Source organism: Sceloporus occidentalis, unplaced genomic scaffold (assembly GCF_023333645.1).
Source record: "Sceloporus occidentalis isolate IW3139 unplaced genomic scaffold, rSceOcc1.0.p SCAF_3, whole genome shotgun sequence".
NCBI lineage: Eukaryota > Metazoa > Chordata > Lepidosauria > Squamata > Phrynosomatidae > Sceloporus > Sceloporus occidentalis.
In genome coordinates this window covers 38656672-38680355 of record NW_028316983.1, presented here as the reverse complement: position 1 = coordinate 38680355, position 23684 = coordinate 38656672, and the positions used below count along the sequence as shown (strand labels likewise).

The 23684-nt window shown below is 39.5% G+C and overlaps 1 protein-coding gene across 1 annotated transcript in view; it reads right to left on the bottom strand.

The window, feature by feature from the left end:
* Positions 1–23684, bottom strand: part of AHCY (adenosylhomocysteinase) — a 49489-nt gene that overhangs the window by 14822 nt on the left and 10983 nt on the right. The window contains exons 4-8 of the mRNA XM_089514074.1: positions 18214–18366; positions 7753–7865; positions 6658–6865; positions 4533–4620; positions 3024–3141 (exon numbers count right to left, since the gene is read on the bottom strand). Of these exons, the coding sequence (XP_089370200.1) occupies positions 3024–3141; positions 4533–4620; positions 6658–6865; positions 7753–7865; positions 18214–18366 (680 nt within the window). The remainder of the gene's footprint in view (positions 1–3023; positions 3142–4532; positions 4621–6657; positions 6866–7752; positions 7866–18213; positions 18367–23684) is intronic.

The following is a 23684-nucleotide window of genomic DNA, read 5'->3' as shown; positions in this document are numbered from 1 at the left end:
ACTAGTCAGTATTTTGCTTTCGAAAAGATTCTACTTATTTTTTCTCTTTTTTAGAAAAAGAATGATGATGCGTTTCTGAAAGGATCCAGGCCTTCAGAGACCTATGAACAAATGAAAACCAGTAGCTGGAACAGACTGGCTGAGTACACTAGAAACCAAAAGGTGGAAATGTGGGCTTGCAGTATAAAACCCAGGGACATTTGCCATGACAGGATACAATAACCATGACTGAGGATCTGGGCCAGAAATGCATGGAACAACTCAGAACAGCTGCAGCACAAAGCGAGAGTTGTCAGGCTGGTTTCAGATGTATGCTAATATTAGTCAGACATGTATTCTTCAGAGGAACTCAGTGCAGTTGATATCAGACCAGGTACAAATATTTAAGGGCCAAGATCATTTTACTGAAGGTGTGTAGCTTAGAAGGTCTGGTTCTGCTCATGCTGCATACATTCCTGGCCTTTCCAGCTGCATAAGCCAGGAAAAGTGGTGGCTTTGCTATTGTTGCTATTCTTATTTCCATCAACTTTAAAAATGTAAAGACCAATTAGAACCCATGTTTTGATATAGTTCTGCAAGTAAGAGTGGGGGCCCCAACTGGCCAGACAATTCGGAGTTTGGAAACTCTACTTTTTCTGGAATTTGGGGGTATGCAGTCCAAAAAAGTAAAATTCCCAAGCCCTATTTAATAAAGTATCTTATTCTATCACTTTATGGCTCACCAGAGCTCTCAAAGCAATTCACAACAAATTGAAAACATGTAAATACATATTCTTTTTTAAAAAATGTTTAAAAGCCAGCATTCTTTTAAAAATAGATTTAAACCATTTTAAAATCTAGTTTTATAAACCAAAGGCTATATGAACAGTATAGTTTGGGCTGCCTGTTGGAAGTGTAGCAAGGATAAAGCCAGCTTAGCCTTCTTGGAAAGGAAGTTCCACAGTCAAGGTATCACTCAAGAGAAAGGTCCGTCTCTTGTGCTTTCCAGACTAGCCTCATACAAAAGAAGCAGGAAGATTTTCTGATCTGGTAACCTCAAGCTCTTCACTGCTTTGTAAATTAAAGACAGAATTCTGATTTGAGTTAGGATGGAAACTGCTAGATAATGCAGTTCGTTCAAGACTGATGATACATGATTGCTAAAGCACACACAAGTCTGGCAGCTTCAAATACTTGTTAACAAATATTTGTTAAAGGGAAGCCTTGTATAAAGCACATTACAGTAGTCTGATTGAAAGATAATTAAAGCATAGATTACACAAGCCAAATTTGCTTTCCTTAGGGAAAGGAGGAACTGGTGTAACAGCTGTAGCTGGGCAAAGACATTCCTGGCCACAGCAGCCATGCAGCATTCCAGGAACCAAGGGTACCCTGTGCATACTGCAAAACTAGTCCTGGATATACAGCCCTATCCAAATCACTGAGCTGGGAAAACAGAAGAGGAAAACTTCAGCCTTCCAGGACACACTGTCCCTGACCTCTGGCGACCACTAGTGGAGAAAGAATATTTGGGCAATTTGCAAAAGAGCAAACCATTCCCCATCTATCATCATATCCTCTTATTTTTTTGTTTTGTTTATATCCTGCCTTTTCCTCAGAACTGAGATTGAAAGTGGTTTACAATATTAAAACAGAAAAACAAGGGCAGACTAAAATACACAGAGGTGACCATTACAAAAACTAAAATACAAATAAACTAATTCTAGTATTAACATTAATGCAAATTTAGTAATGGGAATGTAGAAGAAATAAAAACAGTACAGCAGAAGTCTACCAAAAGCCCTTTCCTAAAAGAGGCAACCAGCCTGCAAGAATAAATAAAAGAAAAATCTTAACCTGTTGGGAGCAAGACAACAGATTGTGAGCCAGTTTGGCCTCCAGTGGGAGGGGGTTTCAGAGTCTGGAAGCAGCCACCAAGATGATCATTGCCCTAAATCTATTAAGATGCAATGCTATACCTCCCCCAACCCCTAGAGTGTTGTGGGGAAAGATAGTTCATCTTGTTTATAGACACTTATATGATGTGAATTTTCAACGATGGCCCGAAACAGATGGGCCAAAAGGGACATTGGGGGCATGGCATTTAGATGACGCTGCTAGAAAATGACATGTATGTGACCACAAGATAGAGCTGTAGCAAAACCTATTACAGTTCCAGTGGCAGTTGACAGTTGACACTTGATTTATGGAATGTTGATGCTGCCTCTCTGAGAGAGAATGTCAGTTATGACCGTTGGTGTTAAGAGTAACTGCCTCTCTGTTTTGTTGTTATGGCTGTTTGTTTGGCAAAGTAACTTATTTATTAAAGTAACTTATTTATTAAAGTCCTCGTGTAGAGTGAAGGCTTGAAGTGCTCTTGTCGTTATTTCTCAAGCCGGGAGCTTAAGGCCGTTTGCAGTGGTGAAGGAATATTTTCCTTCTTGGCCTGAATACCTTTGCAGACATCTCTTCAGATTCATTCTCCCTGGCGTCCCGTCAACGTGGTTCAACTCTGTAGGTGGTCGTGGTGGACACAGCGCGTCTTTCCACGCCCTAACAGACACACACCCCTAATGCAGCCAAAATGCCACTCTAAATGAAAAGAACTGGCCTGAAAAGGAGCAGGGGGAAAACTGCTCCTTCTCAGAGGCTGGTTTGAAACAGCAGTGGTGGGCTGGATTGGAGCTGCACGTATGTGGTTGTCATGACACAGGGGTGAGTGGTGTCGGGGTGGCCCCAGTCCACCCTTTTAGAGCGGTCTGTTTCGTCCTTATGTTTAATTGTTTAAGAAGCATTAATCCAAAATTGGGGGGGAAAGGCAGAACAGAGGAAACAGCAGGAGGACGAGGAGGAAGTCACTACCATCCTCCAATGACCTGGTGACAGATGCAAACCAAAGAAGTGGCAATGGCATCAATTCTCCAGTTGGCAGAGACATGCTGTCAAAGGAATGCAGTTCTTTTTTTACCAACTGTTCGTCTTCTATCCTCGCAAAAATAAATCCCTTGATGGTAGATAACAAGATCCCAATATAGCTTACTTACCTGAGGTTTAATGTTCACAGTCTCCACAGCATTGTCATTCAGCCATTTCACGTCAATTTCCACATCAAAGTGCCCAATGTTACACACAATGGAATCATCTTTCATCTGCTCAAAATGCCTGGAAGAAAAACACAGCACTTTTTCCACCCAGTTTTGCCATGGATCAAAAGAACTAGACATTTTTTTAACACAACCTCAAACCAGTGTAGTATGTGAGCCATACTCTGTCCAATAGCAGTTTTACATCAAACAAATCTAGGATACCATGTGACTCATACCAACATTCAAAAAGGCAGTATGTTTAGCATTACCTGTGACCCATCAACTGTGGTGAGAAAATATTCCTGACAACATCTGGGTCACATTCTGACATTCCTTTCCATGTGTTTTGGATTAGAAATCCCATCATTCCTATCCACCATGCCCCATGATCATTTATTGTGTGACTATTGCTCAAAACATTAGGAGATAATCAGGTGGCCCGCCCTACTTTTATGGTGTAACTTTTGGTTTTCCATCTCTCAATCCTATCATTTCTTATTGTGTGATGGAAAGCATCTATACGGTAATAATTATATATCTGAAAGGAAAGAACTTCAGGAGTTACATGCATTCTTTATGCAAACGCTATGCTATGTTGAGTGAAGGGTAAAACAAGGCCAAAATGTTTCACAAATATTTCATCTGCCTAAACCACCATCAAACTGTGCATCAAAAATCTGTTCTGTTATGTCCAGCAGTTTATTCCAAAGGCAGTTCATTCCAATGTCATTGGAAAGATGGAATTAATAATCACAAACTCTTAACCTTGTTGCTATCCACTCAGATAACTCATCTTTCTTATGTTATCAACAAATCCATTTATACACTTGTAAGCCAACAAAACTCTGTTTGGTTATAGTTCAAAGTCAGCTACAGATGAGATCACAAAGTAGAGCAAAATATTCTTGGGGCCAAATTTGGCCAACAAGATAAACAGAATTGGAATTAAAATGAAATGCTTCTCCTAGTGTCCTGTTTACCACTTAAGGGCACTTCTTCATGCACAAATGAAGCCAAGATGCACAATGCATGCATTTCCAGCTTTAGGAACAGATTAATAATTATATTTGTTCAATTTGGTTCATCATTTCTTTGCATTTTTAATACTGCAATATATTAATATGTAATATTCTGGAATAGAGACAAGAGGGTGAAATGAACTGCCGAATTAAAGAGTACCTAGTTACCAAAAGACATCAGATACATACAGAAGAATTAAGACATGGATAGATCATATTTTCATATACAGTCAAATGTTTGAAATACAATTTGGGATTCTGGCTCTGGAAATGTACAGATCAACATCTAATATATTTTCACTGGCAGAATGTGACAATAAGGCCAGAATAATAGTATCAGGAAAACTGTGTCAGTGAACCAAGAGCACATCTGTTTTACGATTCTTCTGCTCATATGTTTCATATCATACACAGGAAAAACTGCTTTTAACTGAAAGGTGTACGGTACCTGCCCTGCACAATATCAGAGCATCCAGTGGTGGAAACAAATATGTTGCCTTCTTTACAGGCTTCTTCCATTGTTGTAACTTCATAACCTGAAGAAAAAAGGAAATTGGACACTGCACTGTATCTGTGAGCCTTTCTACATATTAGTGTATATCTGTACTTTACAAATGTAACAAACATGCATCAACTCAAGAGATTCATCAGGGACAGAGGTTCAGGTTACCTCTGCGTAAATGTGTGAAACAGCTGTGTAGGTCTCAGATTACCTATATTCCTCCTTCCTTTTTCTACTTTAGCAATTTATTTTGTTTGCTTTTTCTTTGTTAGACAGTTAACTTTTAAAAAGCTCTTGTATGCTGTTTTATTAGCTTTTGTATATTTTTCATATTTGTATTTTTCCTGTTCTTTTCCCAAAATGTTTAGGATAGTGTACATAAATTTATGAACACCTCTGCAACTTAAGGGTAGACTGAGGCACAATCAACACATGATTAGAAATCATATATAAGCACAACACTGGCATATTCCAAAAATAAAATAAACATGTTTCAAAAATAAGGAGATAATGCTTCCACTTTGGGAGCAATAAAAAGTATAATCTGTTTTCAAAACCAGAGTCAAATTGTGGGATTAAGACTAGGGTTTCCAAGAAGATTTTATTCTCTGGGTCATTTGAAAAGAAGAAGAACTCAAATCTCATCATTCAGTAATGGTAACCAGAACCATAGCTTTTGTGCGTTTTTCAGGCTACGTGGCCCTGTTGTGGAAAATTTTATTCCCGATGTTTCACCAGCATCTGCAGCTGGCATCTTCAGAATAAACTCTTCCAGAATACAGCCACGCAACCCAAAAATCCCACAAAAACTATGGGTGCAGGCCGTGAAAGTCTTTAACTTAACTAGAACCCTTATTTTGGGACCAGACAATACGTTATAAATGGTTTTCAAGCATAAACACACACACATTTTCACCATCTAGAAAAAAGGCCAGAACTGTCAGGAAAGTGTATAAGTATTTTCAACTTTAAATTCTGCTTGGCAACCACCATGGTAAAAACCAGGAATTAGAAGGACCTTCGAAATCATGTAGTTAAACAGTACAGGCTCTGACAGGTTGCCAGACAGTCTCTACTTCAAATGGAGAGGACTCTCCAACCCACAGAGGGTCTGTGGATCCACCTGGCCCATTACTAGACTCAGGCATTCTCCATCCCATCACTTTGATAAACTAGAACTGATAGTCCACTTATTTCTGATTTCTCAAATTTGTTATTTTGGCCCTTTTTTTCCAGGACAAAATTGTTTGCTAACAAGGGCCAGGGTCATTGGAAAGTGGCGAGAGGCCACACAATTCCAATTCCCAGCCTAAATGAATGAAAAACCATGAACAATTAAGATTTCTTTATTTGGGTACCAGAGTTAATTTTAAACAGAAATCAGTCATTTTTCCAATTCAGGTTAAGCAGTGTTTTTTGACTGCACATTTGGTTTGTTTGACAGGCTGTGGCTAGCTGCCATTGTGCTTGATACACTGATATCTTTATCTGCGAAGAAAACAGAAGGCCCATAAGCAGTTGACATTTTCAGTGCCAAAAGTATTGTCGCCCTGAAGAACTATGATTTTCTCATTGTTTGATTTTTCAGACTTCAAGATTCTGCATTCACCACAAGGTTACCCTTAAATCCTTTAGCTACTGTAAGCAAAACACTAGTACATCACTGAAGACAACATTGGCTGAAACATGTTTGGTTTTGTCTGTCTATATATGTGTATGTTTATTATGGTTTGGTCTATAACATTTTTAGTGTCATAGTTTGATGGTGTAACTTTACAGTGGTTCTGTATATTTAGTGGTGTTTAGCTTTTAGTGTCAGATTGTCATATTAAGCTACTGCAGCCATTTGATCCTTTACTTGTTGCATCCCAAAAATTGTGTTGTTTTGTGCTACTATTTCTTCTTTATTTCTGTTCTGCAGATTTAGCTACATTCAATTACCCTAAACTGGCTTGGTTCATCTTCCCAACCAATAAAAACATTTAAGGAAGTAAGATGAGTAGACCCAGTGTCAACTCACAGCTCCTGCCTTGCTCTGAATAAAGCACCCAAATGGCCCTCTGCTTCTCACCTTCCATGGCTGCTTGCAGGGCATTGATTGGATCAATTTCTGTGATTATGACCCGGGCTCCAAAGTTTCTCAAGGCTTGAGCGCAGCCTTTGCCAACATCACCATAGCCTGCCACAACAGCCACTTTTCCAGCAATCATGACATCCGTGGCACGTTTAATTCCATCGATGAGGGATTCTCGGCACCCATAGAGATTGTCAAATTTACTCTACCATGACAAAACAGAAATAAATAAACACTCCTGATTACACAAAATGCTGACAGGAGAAAGCAAATGTACAAAAGACTGAAATAAGCTACTTAACTCAAAGTTATCATCAATGAAAAGTGAACAGAAATCTGTGGTCTTGCCAGATATTGTCCTCCAAATTTCATCAGTCCCAGATAGCAAGGGCAATGGCCAGAACTGAAGGGAGCTGGAATTGACCATCATCTGGAGGGACACATGTTCACCACCCTAACACCTTTACACATTCAAAAACTACATTTGTACCAATGAAGAATTCTTGGGCAAGATATGCCAAGTCACAGAGAGCAAACTTTCAGGGGAAATGTTCTCTCTTAGAGGGCCCCTTTCATATCTTTCATATAGGCACTAACCTGAATTCTTACTTCTATTTTAGCTCTTAATGCCATAAGATTCAAGAGTATAGACAGAGGACAGATGTCCTTAATTCCTATATCCAGGCCATTTGCTATAATAATTGGGGCTTTGAGAAATTTTATTCCAAAAAATCTTCAGGGCATTGGGTTGCCTACTCCCTATTCTAGAATAACCCCAAGACAGAATAGTAGAGGAAATGCTGTGCTTCAGCTGAAAGCTAGTGCTGAAGTATCACATACAAAAGATGGAACACCAGCCTTTGCTAGCCTAAAGGTCAAGAGAACTACACTATCATTTTAAACAACAACTGCATGCCAAGCACTAAGCCTTCCCCACTCATTTCTTCTCAACAGCTTATCTCCACAGCTTCAGCTACTATTAAGGAGGGACAAGGCAAGTATGGGGACGAGACCTGGAAGAACAGGACATGTTATCACAGAAATAATAATCAAGTAAAGGAAAACAGCACACAAGAATTTTGCCTGCCTTACCTTGGTGACAGAGTCATTAACATTAATAGCTGGCAACTTCAGGGTTCCATTGGCATGCATTTTATAGAGGTTATGGACTCCAGTGGTTGTTTCTTCAGATATTCCTTTGATTCCTTGGGGAGAAAAACAACAGTGTTCACATGATTCAAGTAGATGTCCCCAAATTTCATGGAAGGTGCTCTAAAGAGGCTAAGAAACATCTCTGTGGTCAAGACAGTACTGGGCTAGATGGACCAATGAACTGACTGAAGCAGCTTCATATTCCATACTGCTCCAAAAATTGTTAAAGAACCTTCATTGTTGGGAAATCTAGTATAAAAAATGCTATGATTTTACAACTTACAACACTGAATCAATGTACAAACTTCATACATGCTAATAAAAAAACCTTTATGTTTGATTAATTGCTGCTCTCTCATATACGATAAAAACTTATTTTATGCTACAGAGGAGACCATATTCCAATACAAAGGAACAAATGTCCACTTAGATAGTTAATGAATATTTTTAGGCCACTTTTAGAAGTACATCACAGCTGGGTAAAATGTGGCACTATGGGTGTATGCAGCTCCAACATTTGTCCTGCTCACCTCCCTTTTTGTGGACAAAGGTGAAGTGAGTTAATAAGAGATTGCCCGTCCTGCATTCTTTAAAATGTACATTTCAATATGTTGTTGGTAACATTGTTTAGTACTTTAAAAAGTCAGATGTTCACTTCTGGGGTTTTTTTTCCTTCTATTTTTGAAGTTTGTGGCCCTTAAGAGGATCCCGAAAAAATTGCCCATCTCTGCTCAAATATTTACAGAAGGCAAAGGCAGCTGATGGTTATCCAGTTATATCAGCCAAAGCCAGGCAAAGGTTATGGATGCCAGTGGTTGTTTCCTCAGATACTCCTTTGATTCCTTGGAGGGGGAAACCGACAGTGTTCATATGCTTGGGGGCATTCATATATGCATTCATAGGAAAGGGAACAGCATTCTCAGATGGAGGTTTTAGAACTTGTTTCTTCAAATGAATGACTAGCCCTAGCATTATGTAGAATGAAACAGCTGTCTGAGGAAGCAGATTTTTGGGTATTATGAAAGAGTGGCAAATAGTTCCTTGACTGATTTGTTATTATGCAGTTTTAGCACTGGGCAAGATGCTTGTATTATTTTCTGCTTTATTTATCAAAATAATTTGGCTGGCTTTAGATATTATGCACCTTATTTTAATAGGAAGAGGGTGCCCTTTGTTATCTTGGGAAATAAAATGTTTTAGGCCATTTCTGTGAAGTTTCACTATGTTCCCATAGTGTGATGTACATGGCAAAAAGTCAGATTTCAGTAGATCCACCTATGCTACTAAAGTATGGCTTTTGACAACCAGTCACAAACCACAATCTGAATCCTTATGCTTATGAATACTGGCCTATTTAAACCATGGGTTAAGATACCAGAAGTCACAACTATGTTTCATCCCTGGCTTGTTTCCTCAATTGCCCATCCTAAAACAGCAACTGACAAAAGGGGAGGGAGAGAGACAAACCAGAAATGGGGAAGACATGCACAATTTGATTAGCAACAAACTGGCTAGCACAAAATATTTGTCATGATGTGCAAACATGCTCTCTGAAATTGCCTGAAACCTGTATAGGTAATTGGGGCAGAGATCAGGACTGAAAACACAGCACTCACCTTTATAAAAAGAGCAACTAGAAAGCTCAATACATAGTGCAACAACTGCATGTGCAGGCAGAAGAGGCAGGAGGTACTGCCAATTCCATGGATGTTTCTAAGCACTAAGGGGGACTATGGAAGAAAATTTATGACACCCGCTTAAACAAGAATGCTTTCTATTGACCAGACAGCTACGTAACAGCATTCCATATATTAAGGCGGCAATAAATGTGTCCTCCACTGCCAAAGTTATATCACTAGAGTAAATTCAGGAATTATTCTTCATACTTCTTCACATACAGGAATAGACAAGATAATCACCTGGCACATATATTTTATTAATTTCACAGGCCTGCACTTTCAAAGAGCTTTATCTTCTTATGGGTGATTGATGTTAGACCTGTTCTTGTGCTTCAAAGTTAAGATAAAGATATTAAGTTAGGAATATTATGGGGAAAGAAAGTGACTTGTGCCAATGGTTTCATACTCCCTGGGTTCCTAATTCAATTTCCAGTGCTTTGAAATAACTACAGTAGGCCCTCCATTTGCATGGGGGGTCCATTCCGGACCCCCCCCCCAAAAAAAAAAAAAACAGAGAGGCTCACATGTATTCAGCAGCAGCTTCAACAGCAACAAGCATGTACTTCACAGGTATTTGGTAAAATACTGGATCTGAGCTTCTGGCAAATAAACAGGATACATTGCTACATCTAGGTTCTACAAAATAACTACTCAGTAGGATAAAAACTATATTTGATAGAAGAGCCCCTAGAGCTGACTCTCATGTGTGTTAGTAAGAAAAAAATCTTTAATAGCATAACCTGGTTTCTGCTTCCATGCTTGGTGAGAGTAGAGAGAGGAAGAGGACAGAAAACAAAAGGCAATAAACTTTACTGACCCCTAAAAAAGGGAGGGGTATGGAAAGTGACCTCTTCACAAGCAACACTGACCAAATGACCATAGAGATATGCATCAGTGTTCCTGCGTAGAATACATACCCCTTCTCACAGACAGAAAACATAGATCTACGAAACAGGCATTGATGCTAATATTCCAACACAGGGGAGGAGGGCTGTCATTTTTTAGAAGTCTGTGTAGAGGGGTCTAAGGGCAGAAAATAATCCCCTTAGACTTGCCACGGTTCTTATTGGATACAGATCACATGTGGGTATACCTCATAGGTCTGCTGTTTATATGACAGGCCAAAGTTTGCAGGAACACAGCATTTTCCCAAGAACAAACATTTCTGTATGATTTGTTTATTTCTGAACGATAGGGAAAAGTCACTTTCTAAAAACCATCACTATAACATTAACTGCCTATGGGATGGAACGTTTAAAATTAACTAATTAGTTTTAAGATGTAGTTTTTAAAGCACATATAATTGAGATTTCACTCAAAAAATACTGGAAAAATAAAGGTCAAGATTTCTCTTCTTCAGGCTGTCAAACAGATCAGCAGCCTTCACAGACATGGAAAAGGAGAGACCTGTCAGTTTAGAAAAGTTACAAGTTGGCAGGTTCTGGGACAATGACAGTGGCCATGTTGCATTTTAGAGGCTCAGTTTCATCTGGAAGCAATGTTTGCCAATAAATATTTTGTATTTTTCCTAAATAGGCAGTCTTCAGAACTCAAAAAAAAATCTGTATATTGGAAGAGTTTTTGTAATCTGACACCAATACTTGGATAACTGGAAATTGAGGGAACCATAACTAATCAACAACAGTGACTTTGCTAGGGTCCTTACCACAATCCAAAAAGAAAGGAAAGAGAGGGGCATTTTTAAGAAGACTGCCAAAAGAAGACATCCAAGGCAACTTCCTTTACATTAGTGTCTGGGTAAAAGAAAGTTAAGTTAGACTGACAGAGGGGAAAATAGCAAAACAAATTATAAGGCACTTCTAACAAATTCATAGTTCAATGGCATTAATTCCAAATTTTAAAAAAGTAGAAATTTTTGATGAAGATAGAGTTGGGCACTACATGAGAAGAACAGCAGTACAGTATTTCAGAGACACTGCAGGAAGATCCCACTTCCATGTGTTCCACAAGCTAAGGAAAAGTAGAATGTGAGTGAGGAACATGTAGCCCTCCAAAGATTGTTGAACTGCAACAGGAATCATCCTTCATCACTGACTATGCTGGCTAGACCTGATGGGAATTAGAACAGCATCACACCTGAAGGGCCAAACCTTGCCTGCCCTGAAAGAGACAAAGATCTTCAATACCTGTGAGATTTTTCCCATTTAAAAACAGAATGCCACATTGATGGATCTTTGACATACTACACTTACTGTGCATACATTCAAGTATGAAGAGCTGAAAATAAAAGAACACAGATTTTTCAGTGTTCCCTCCTTGGCAGACATAGCCTTATCACTGGTGTTGTTTTTTTTTCATACACTAGCAACCACTAAATTAGATCATGTGAATGACTTGCACATGCAATTGCCTTTGAAAATTATTTCGAAACTACATGTAGCTCAAATTATAACCATCCCAACTGAAATCATACAATAAGGATTTATTTATTTATCTAACAGACACCTGCATTAGAACCAATGTTTCCCTTTAAAGCAATAAACAGCTTGCTGCCCAACTAACTAAATGATCACCATTCCAGCATTCATATTGTCAAAGAACAAAGGTAACTTTATTTTTGTTATTTTTTGGACGCCAAAAATGAGGTTGATTTTGGGGAAAGAGATCTTGCACCACAATTACAGAATGCTCAGCCTAAGGAGATTTGCGCAATTCCTTCCCAATGTTGATTTTTATTTTTAGCAACAGGCAAAACTGTTTTATTTCCCCAGACCTTTTAATGGCTTCTCTTGCTTCTCATTCTACGGCCTGTTACAGACAGCCAATATAAAGCTGCTTCGAGTCACAGTGGAGGTATGGTGTTTCAATGATACATGCGTCCTAAGAGTCCAGAAGTCGCACCAAAGCCACGCTCCAGCCCTAAGGACTGGAGCGTGGCTTTGGTGCAGCTTCTGGACTCTTAGGACGCATGCATCATTGAAACACCATACCTCCACTGTGACTCGAAGCAGCTTTATTTTGGCTGTCTGTAACAGGCCTAAGTTATTTTTACCTGTTCTTGCTATTTTACTGTTGATATTGGATTTCAATTTCTCTAATCTTTTATTTTCTTGTTTGTAAGCTGTTCTTGGAACTTTATTAGATTCAAAAATGGCTTACACATTTTAGTAACAGACTAAATAAAATAGAAGTAACAAGCATCAGTTGACCAGATATGAGGTGGATTACATTGTCTCCACATGTAACTGTAAGTAGCCAATCATATGAAAGAAGACAAAGGGTGTGGACATTTCCTAATTGTTTCATGATGTTCAATTTAGAATTCTGCAGTTCAAAAACATTTTACCTCTTTTGTTTAGATTCCACATAAAACAATCTTTGAATTATGCTTTGAACTCTTTTCACCATCAAAAAATGGTATGCCTGTGTATTGTTGAGGAATAGTTTCCCAACATATTACTAAATGCAATGCCACCCTCTAGTGGACTTTTGAAAAAAATCATTTTTTACCAGAGTTAAATTACAGGTGAAGACTCTTGCTATTTACTGATGAAAACCATACTCTGACATCATGACTTAAGAAATCCACATGCTGATCACGGGTAAGTCTGTCCTCCAGCATTTTCCTGAAAGTTTCAATTCTTTACTTTTGTTGTTGTTAACTGCTGTCAAGTAGATTTCCACTGATGACAAGCCTCCAAATGAGAGACCTCCGAGTCACTCTAACATCAATCTGCCCTGCAGATTCAGGGAAATGGCTTTCCTTGATTGAGTCTATTAATCGGGAATGCAGTCTTCCTCTTTTCCTTCTGCCTTGCCAAGCATTATTGTCTTTTCTAGTGAGTTATGCCTTCTCATGATATGGCTAAAGCACGACAGTCTCGGTTTAGTCATTTGGGTTTCTAGGAACAATTTAGGCTTGATTTTCTCTAGGAAGCATTTGTCTTTTTAATAGCCCACAGTATCTGTAGAACTCTTCTCCAGCACCACATTTCAAAATTAGTTGTGAGCTGATTTTTTTCCCTATCAGCTTTCTTTACTGTCCAGATTTCGCAACCTTACATAAAAATTGGAAACACAATGGCATGGGCAACCCTGACTTTAGTGCTCAATGATGTATTATACTTGAGGCAGTTGTCTTGTTGCTTCATAGCTGCGCTTCCAAGTCCCAATCTACTTCTGATTTCTTGACTGCAGTCCCCATTAGGATTAATGATTAAGCCAAGGTATGAAAACCTTGAAATATATGTTATAAAGGCCTGTTACAGACTGCCAAAATAAAGCTGCTTCGGGTCTCTTTGGAAGTACGCTGTTTAAATGATGCATGCACCCGAAGAATCCGGAAGCTGCACCAAAGCTGCTCTCAAGTGCTTAGGAATGGAGTGTGGCTTTGGCGCAACCTCCGGACTCTTAGGACCCATGCATCATTTAAACAGCATACCTCCAAAGAGACCCAAAGCAGCATTATTTTGGCAGTCTGTAACAGGCCAAAGTTAAGTAAATCAGCTGTGGCCATTATTTTTGTTTTCTTAATGTTCAATTGTAAACCTTCCTTTGCATTTTCTTCCTTCACTTCCCTCAACAGATATCCCAAGTCTTTGCTATTTTCTACTAATAGTATAGGGTCATAACTTACATTGGTGATGTTATTTCATCCAACTTTCACATCTCCTCTAAATCTAATTTAATTTTACATATGATATGCTCAATGTACAAGTCAGACAGACAGATAAAATGCAGCCTTACCTGGCCCCCTTGCCAACTGGAAACCATTCTGTTCTCCATATTCTGTCTTGATGGTGGCCTATTGTCCCAAATACAAGTTATGCATCAGGACAATCAAATGTTGTGGCACACCTATTCATTTATGAGCGATCCATAGTTTTTCATGATCTACACCAGGGGTCGGCAACCTCCGGCCTGCGGGCCAGATCCAGCCCGCGGGTGCCTTTCCACCGGCCCCCGGTCCCTCCTGCCGCCGAAATCGCCACCGATTTCGGCCGCTCCGGCCGCCATTTTGTCCTTCAAGACATCGCCGCCATTTTGAAGGACAAAATGGTGGCGCCCATGAGGAGGCCCGCTGCAGCCTCCGGAGCCCTGAAACAGGGCTCCAGTGGCCTCAGTGGGCCTCCCAGAGGGCGCCGCCCACCTACCTCCTGGCTCCGCCGTCCCTCCTCCCTCCTATAAATGGAGGAGCGGGGGGGAAGGAGGAGGAGGCAGAGAGAGAGAGGGAGGGGAGGAGAGAGAGGGAGGTGGAGGAGGAGAGAGAGAAAGGGTGGGAGGGAGAGGAGAGAGAGGAAGGGAGGAGAGAGCGAGCCACAGCCACTGAGCCAGGTGAGAGGTTTGTTCATTGGGGGAAGGGAATTATACTACCTGTGCCTTTGTGGTTTGATACAGTGGCACGCATTTTTTGCTGTTTTGTGGCCTTGCCTAGTCGCTTCCATGCTTGCAAATATTGCCATCATTATGCTTGTCCTTTGGTATTCTCTTTGCAAAATCCCCTCACATGGACTTGCTTGCTCTTTTCTGGGTTGAGACAGTGGCATGCATTTTTTGCTGTTTTGTGGCCTTGCCTAGTCGCTTCCATGCTTGCAAATATTGCTATCATTAAGCTTGTCCTTTGGTATTCTCTTTGCAAAATCCCCCCACATGGACTTGCTTGCTCTTTTCTGGGTTGAGACAGTGGCATGCATTTTTTGCTGTTTTGTGGCCCTGCCTAGTAGCTTCCATGCTTGCAAATATTGCCATCATTATGCTTGTCCTTTGGTATTCTCTTTGCAAAATCCCCCATGGACTTGCTTGCTCTTTTTGGGGTTGAGACAGTGTGCATGCATTTTTTGCTGTTTTGTGGCCTTGCTAGTAGCTTCCATGCTTGCAAATATTGCTATCATTATGCTTATCCTTTGGTATTCTCTTTGCAAAATCCCCCCACATGGACTAGCTTGCTCTTTTTGGGGTTGAGACAGTGTGCATGCATTTTTTGCTGTTTTGTGGCCTTGCTAGTAGCTTCCATGCTTGCAAATATTGCTATCATTATGCTTATCCTTTGGTATTCTCTTTGCAAAATCCCCCCACATGGACTAGCTTGCTCTTTTCTGGGTTGAGACAGTGTGCATGCATTTTTCCTGTGTTATGGCATTGCCTAGTAGCTTCTTGCAAATATTGTTATACGGCTCCGCCCCCGGATAGTGGAAGCTCCGCCCTGGCATGCGGCTCTGCCCCAGAGGGTGGAAGGTCCACCCCCCATGTGCGGCTCCGCCCCCAGAGGGTGGAAGCTCCACCCCCCAGTTGTCTGAGGGACAGCAACCCAGCCCCCGGCTCAAAAAGGTTGCCTACCCCTGATCTACACAATCAAAGGCTTTGCTGTAATCTGTAAAGTATAATCTGATTTCTTCCTGAATTCTTTGGTTCACTCAATTTCTCAACATACATTTGTGATATGATCTTTTATGCCTCTTTCTTTTCTGGACCCAACTTGGATATCTGGCATTCCTCACTCCATACATTGTAAAAATCTTAAGCCTCACTTTGCTTGCATAGGAGAGTAAAGCAAAGGTCATATAGTTACTGCAAACCCTGATGCCTTCTTTCCTGGTGACTGGAATATATATTGACTATTTTCAATTCTCAGGCCATTGTTTTGTCTTATTTGTTCACAGATTTCAGTTACAACTTGAATGGATTATGTATCTGAACTTGAAGCAGCTCTATTGGTATGTCATCTGTACTTGGTAATTTATTTCTCTCAAGAGCTCTGAACATAGCTTCTACTTCACTTTCTAAAATTGTGAGTTCATCTTCAAATGTTTCTTCCTTGAATGAATCTGTCATCCTTGCATCTCTTTTATCTTTACTTCATATATAATGACATATAGATCACTAGCGGATGTTTCATCTAAAGGTTGTCATTAACAAGAGGACACATGTTGTAAAGGTACTTTTTGTACATCACATGTTGTGCTAGGAATCCCCTGCCCCCTTGTGGTTCACCAGAGCTTTATACTAGAATTGGACATACATGACTCAATACTGCTTAAATTTTAGGCAAAGGATAGACAGGTATTCCCCACTAGTTTCCCCAGTGTCATTCTCCCTCCCAACAAGTTCTACATGGGCATGGAAAGGTCCAACAGAGATTCCCCATCAGGAGCTTCACACAGGAACCCAATGATGCCAGATGTAGCCATACCCACTTATGATATCTAGCCCTCTCTGCTGAAAGCCCCCCCCCTCCACTCAAATGTGCTGCAATGGGTCTCCCAACCCAAGAGAGCACAATGAGGTCTGTGCAAAGAAAGGGGAATTGCCCACTCAAGCTTTTGCTAATAAAACTAATTCAGTGATTGGAAAAAACTGTATTGGATTCACTCATTTGTTGTTATAATAATAATAGTAATACATTTTATTTATAGACCGCTATTCCGCAATGATCATAGCAGTGTACAGTAAAAAAATTGCAATACAATACAAAATACAATGTGACAGTTAAAGGAGGGAGAAGTCTCGTCCTTCAGGCAGTCCCTGATGTTGCTGGGTCTGCCTGATCGCTCCCTCTGAGGCCAAGATGACAGTTAAGGAGGGAGGGGCCTCTTCCTTCAGGCAGTCCCTGATGTTGCTGGATCTGCTATGTTATCTGTTATGAATCCTGAAGTCACTTCTAACTTATGGTAAGCCTATCATAGGTTTATTCAGAAGAGATTTGCCATTTGCCTTCCTCTATGCTTGAAAGAGTGTAACTTGCTCAAGGTCAACCAGTAGGTATCCATGGCTGAGCAGGGAATCAAATCCTAGTCTCTGAGGGCCTAGACAGACAAGCCAAAATAAAGCTGCTTCAGATCACTTTGGAGGTATGCTGTTTAAATGACACACACATCTTAAGAGGCCAGAAGCTACGCTCCAGTCCTTTGGATTGGAATGTGGCTTTGGCACGGCTTCTGGCCTCTGACGACACATGCATCATTTAAACAGCATACTTCCAAAGTGACTGGAAGCAGCTTTATTTTGACCTGCCTGTTCAGGTCCTAGTTCAACACTTAAGCTACTATATTATGGTGGACTCACTTACATTTGCATGAGATTTGAAGACAGTGCCTTAAATGTTAAAATATTACAAATTATATGCAAAAACATGTGCCCTTCTCACCGGAACTCTTTCTATTGAATATAATCGATCCCGATATACTAAAGCTGAATCGAGATGACAGCAGCAAGCTTATTTATATGATAACGGCAGCTAGAAATGTGTATGCCAAATATTGGAAGAAACCTTACGGTCCCCCAATTAAAGAATGGGAAGCAAAAATACATGAGTATGCAATAATGGACAACCTATCAATGTTATCACTTGGCAGAACAGTGCAACAGTGTAAACGCAAATGGAAATGTCTGTTAGAAAATTAAGAAAAAGAGGTTCTTTTTTTTAATTTTATTTATTTATTTATTTTTATTATTATTATATATTTTTTCTCTTTGTAAAATTTAAGATACGTGTGCAAATGGAAAACATCTCCTTCCTTACTTTTTTTTAATATGGAATATTCGAATATGGAAAATATGATTTGCTGGATTATTTCAATGTAATATCAATATTCTCTGCTTTGTATGAACAGAAAACTCAATAAAAATTATATATTAAAAAAATTGACACAAAGGAGGCAGGGGAGAGTGTGACTTTCATTAACTTTTTGTTTTAAAAAATCAAAAGCTAACAAATTTCAAGTTGTCATAGAACATAGAACATTCTGAAAGTCAAGACAATTACCTTTCAAGAGCTGTGGATATTTGGTATGGACCAAGCTGGTGAGGTCTCCACCATCATCGAGAATCATGTTCAGAGGCTGACCATCCTTGAAATACAAGGTCTGCTCAATACACCATATGTATTCCTCATCTGTTTCCCCCTTCCATGCAAACACTAGGCACAAATCAAATAGAAAATATAAATAAGTATTTTTGTTTGCCTACAATCAAGCCAATTACTGCCTACTGAGAGCAGTCTGAAAATCGGTGACAGTATATGCCATCCATCCACTTATCAGCAATATTCCCTTGAGGCAAGTAGAAAATGATCTCCACCTAAACAGCAGAAAATCAAAATAATCTCATTATAAAGTATTAGAAAAGGGGACCATATTATACTTCTGAATCATGAACATTAGGACCTTCAGCAGAAACAATTAGTTTCTCCCAAATACAGATATTACTTCCAGGGCCAGTCATATAACACCTGTACTTAAAGATCTGCATTGGCTGCCCATTCGCTTCCGGGCGCAATACAAGGTGTTGGTTATAACCTATAAAGCCCTACATGGCTTGGGCCCAGGATACCTTGAGGACCGCCTCTCCCCATACAATCCGCCCCGCACACTCAGAACATCTGGGCAGCAACTACTGAGGGTCCCAGGGGCAAGATTATCCTCCACTGCGAGGAGGACATTCGCCATCTCGGCCCCAACCCTCTGGAACACGCTGCCCATAGAGCTCCGCTCGGCCACCTCCCTGGCACAGTTCAGGAAGGAACTAAAAACCTTCCTGTTCAAGCAAGCATTCCCCGAAATAAGTCCGAGTTAGTCCCCCCCCCCCCCCCCGACAGCAATGGTGAACTGGCTAGAAAGGTTTTAATGTAATTTTAATGTATTTTTATTGTTATTATATTGTATTCTGTGTTCATTGACATGTTGTACACCGCCCTGATTGATAGAAGGGTGGTATAAAAATAAAGCTTTTATTATTATTATTATTATTATTATTATTATTATTATATTGCACCACCAGCACACACAGCACTATGGAATAACTACAGAAAGAGAAGCCTCTGCCCCAAGTACTTACAACCTCAGTATGAATACCATGTAGAGGAGGAGGGAAGAGTGAACTCCATACTGGCGTTCAGAGACACCTGACATCTGCTCATGCACAAGGTGACTTTTAAAAGGGACTTCAAAGAAGAAAGTTATCTTGCTTCCAAGTTCACACTCTCAGGTCTTTCAAGGTAGTCAGGAGATAATAAAAACTGAATAGCTAAAGGCAACCCTTGCTCTCAGCCCCACAGTTCAAGACGACAACACACATTTCCTCAAAGTGTTTATCCTCTGAAACCCATGTCCAGCCATGTTCAGTGCAGTGCTCTCACAGGTCTGCAGCAGAACAAGCAGAATCTTGCAGCATTGTAAAGACTCACAAATGTATTAGGACATATGTTTTCATCAGCTTACTAAATTTCCTAGCCTTTAAGGTGCTACAGGATTCTTTATTATTAATGCCTAGACAAGCAGGGACGTAGCCGGGGGGGGGGGGGGTTCTTGGGGTCCAGACCCCCCCTTCCATTAGAAAAATGAATGGTGTGTGCTGCTGCGCCGCTGCACCCAAGCCCCATTATAATGGTGGCACTTAGTCTGGACCCCCCCTTCCTAAAATCCTAGCTATGTCCCTGAGACAAGTATTGCTCTCTTTAAAGATGAGATGGACACACACACACACCCCACATATCTGTGAAGCTCTGGGTCCCTCCCTCCCCACACACAACACTTTAAAAAAATATCTGAGAATCATGCCTCTGGAAGCCACTGGGAGGCACAATTCCCCATAATGTTGCTAGACCTAAACTACACTAACTAATCGTGGATATATATAAAATGAGATGGGTGAGGCCCACAGACCTTCTTAGACAATGATTCTGAGACTATTTGATGTGGAAGTCGAGCAATCCCCCCCGCCATGTGCCAGGCACTACTACTACTACTACTACATTTGTGTCTGTTGGGTACAATTTCTTTCCTGGAAATTTGCCAGTAACTGGCACCAGTCCAGGAGCTGCCACCTTCAGTAGCTCAGTAAGAGAGGCTTTGTGACTTCAGCCCATTTAAGAGAAGTGATGTATCCTTAGCCTTGCCTAGTTCACAGGATTTTTGTGGGGCTAAAAACTGGAAGCAGGAAGGGGCCATGTTTCTCATCCAGAGCTCCTTGGAGGAAAGAGGAGGCAGGAACACAAACTAGCTGCCAACATCTGCCCATTCCTTTTCTTTTTAACTATGGGCACAATAGCCAGGGTGAGTTCATCCCAATAATGACCTGGAAATGAAGCAAAGATGTAGCATTTTTAACAACATAACCTATAGAACTTTCTAAATTGGAAGCATAGGATCTCCCATGCCTTTGCGGATGACATTGCGGTGTCAGTAGAAGACCCGATAAATAGTATACCACCCTTGATAGAAAATATAAAAGAATTTGAAAAAAATTCGGGTTTAAAAATAAATATAGAAAAACAAATGTGATCACTAAGAATATAATGAGATAAGAGGAAATGAAGATAAAAGACATGACGGGTTTCAATATTGTAAGAAAAGCAAGATATCTGGGAATAACAATCACTAACAAAAATTCGGACTTAAATCAAAATAATTATGAAAAAAATGGGAAGAAATAAAGAAGGAAATGAAAGAATGGAAGAATTTAAAATTATCACTCCTTGGGAGAATCTCAGTGAAAATGACTATAGTACCTAAATTATTATTTCTGTTTCGGACGATCCCTGTAATTGAGAAAGATAAGCTTTCCATGGAATGGCAAAAATAGATATCTGATTTTATATGGGAGGGGAAAAGACCAAGAATAAAACAAAGTTATATGCAAGATGCAACTGAAAGAGGAGGGTTTGCTGTCCCTAACATAAGATTATACTATGAAGCAAGTGTATTAGAATGGTTAAGTGTGTGGTTAAAATTGGAAGACAAGAAATTATTGAAATTAGAAGGACACGACCTTAGATTTGGATTTCATGCATATTTGTTTTATGGGAAAGTGAAAGTGAATGTAGATTTTAAAAACCATTTTGTAAGAGCTTCATTGTATAGAATATGGGAGAGATACAAAAGATGGATTTGTTCTGCTACTCCGATGTGGTTATCCCCCCATGAGGCACTGTTTAATACAGATTCTCAAAAAAAGGAAGGTTGGTTAACATATGGAGAGATATTAAAAGGAAATAGAAAAATCTTTGATTTGAAACCATTAGAACAAATCAGAGCAGAAGGACATAAATGTGAATGGTTTTTATACCATCAATTGGTGTCTAGATTTAGAACTGACAAAAAAACAAGTAATTTCACCAGAACACTGACAAATTTAGAAGAAATTATATTGGGGGGGAAATTGGCAATGTTATCCAGAGTATATAAAAAACTTCTAGAATATAATTTAGAAGGAGATATAATAAAAGATAATATGATAAGGTGGGCCAAGGATTGTAAAAAACCGTTGGAACTAAGACAATGGGAAATATCCTGGGGAAAAAGACTTAAATATACTACCTGTCAGGATATAAAGGAGAATTATCTGAAAATAATATACAGATGGCATCTCTCCTGATAAATTGTGCAAAATATATGGAAAAGTACAAAATAAATGTTGGAAATGTGTTAAGGAAAAAGGTACCTTTTTTCACATGTGGTGGGAGTGTTCAGAAGCTAAAGAATTTTGGAAAATGATAAAACAGGAGATTAAAGAAATAATTGGAATAGAATTGCAATTTAGACCAGAAGTCTTACTACTTAATATGATAACAAGAAAAAGTGGAAAAACAGTTTGGCAAAATGATCTTTTATACGTTGACGGCTGCTAGATTGACGGCTCCCAGTGGCTTCCAGAGGCATGATTCTGCTAGATTGATATATGCCAGATATTGGAAAATTAAAAAAGACATTAAGCCTGAGGAATGGATGAACAAATTATTAGATATGATGGAAGCGGATATAATTTCAAAGAGACTAACTGAAAACAAAAAGGAGTCAGAGAAATCGGAAGGAAGGGAAAATTCTGATACAAATAATTGGGAAAAATTGTATGTATTTATAAGGAAAAAATGACCAAACATACAAAATGAAATTTAAAAGTAATGAGGAAAAATTGATAAAATTAGATAAAAGATAGATGGGTATGGAAGTATGGAAAACAACGGAAGTTAAATTTGTAATAAGGAGTAGAAACAATTTATTCATGTGAAGAGAAAACAGAATGATGAAAGGAAATTGAAGATATGCAGGAATAATGAAAAATTAAACATTTCAAGGACTGACCAAGGGAAGTCACAGTGTTTTATGTTTTATGTCAGATGTATGCAACTGAATGGAATAATGTATTTATGTTTTTGTGTTTTAGTGTTATGTGTATAGGTGTTATGTTAATGTAGGTTTGATTGGGATAGACGATTTTAGAGGTTTGTATTGTAAGATGTATTTATAAATAAACAAATAAAAATAAAAAAGAAACATAGGGAATAGATATTCTATTTATTATTAAGCTCCATGAACGCATGACAACCCAGCCAAAAGGGAAAAAAAGAATTATGAAGTATTTTCTCTTAGAATGATGAATAAAAATTTTAGACAAGAGATCTATGGAGCCCTGGTGGCGCAGTGGTTAAATGCCTGTACTGCAGCCACACTCAAAACCACAAGGTTGCGAGTTCAAGACCAGCAAAAGGGCCCAAGCTCGACTCAGGCTTGCATCCTTCCGAGGTCGCTAAAATGAGTACCCAGACTGTTGGGGGCAAATTAGCTTACTTGCTAATTAGCTTACTTGCTGTTCACCGCTATGATCTTTGGAATAGCGGTATATAAATAAAACAAAATTAAAAATTACTGCCCCAAAATCATTCCTAAAATCTATGTATGAAAAAGACTTTTATTTAAGACTATGTACAGTACCAGAGAATAATTCCTGTTTTAGCCAGATCGGGGCCGCGGCCGCAATCTCACCTTTCCAGAGTGTAAAAAGGAGCCACAAAAAGCGTCTCCTTTTTGCACCCTAGAAAGGGTGCCGTAGCCACATTGCTTTGAGTTGGCGGTGCTCCTTTGGCACTGTGTCATATGGACACAGTGCTGGAGGAGCACCATGACGCTATGTGGAGCGGCATGCAGCCAGTCTGAACAGGGCCTCAGTTTCAGCTTCTTGGTTCTTTTCACAAGAGTGTGTTAGTCTGCTTGACACTATGGAAAATTAGCAGGGATAAAACTTTTTTCTGTTTTACTATTGTTGATGGTTTCTTCTGTTTTTATTGCAGTTTTTGCCTCTCTTCAAAGTGACAAAACCAGAGAGATTCCCTATAGTTCAGGCATTCCTTACAGCTCCATTTTAGCAAAAAAATAAAATATAAAAAAGCAAGTTCAATTCATAATTTTTGGCTGATTTCTTCTGAGTGACACCTTGAATCCCACTCTTGCAAAAAGGTGG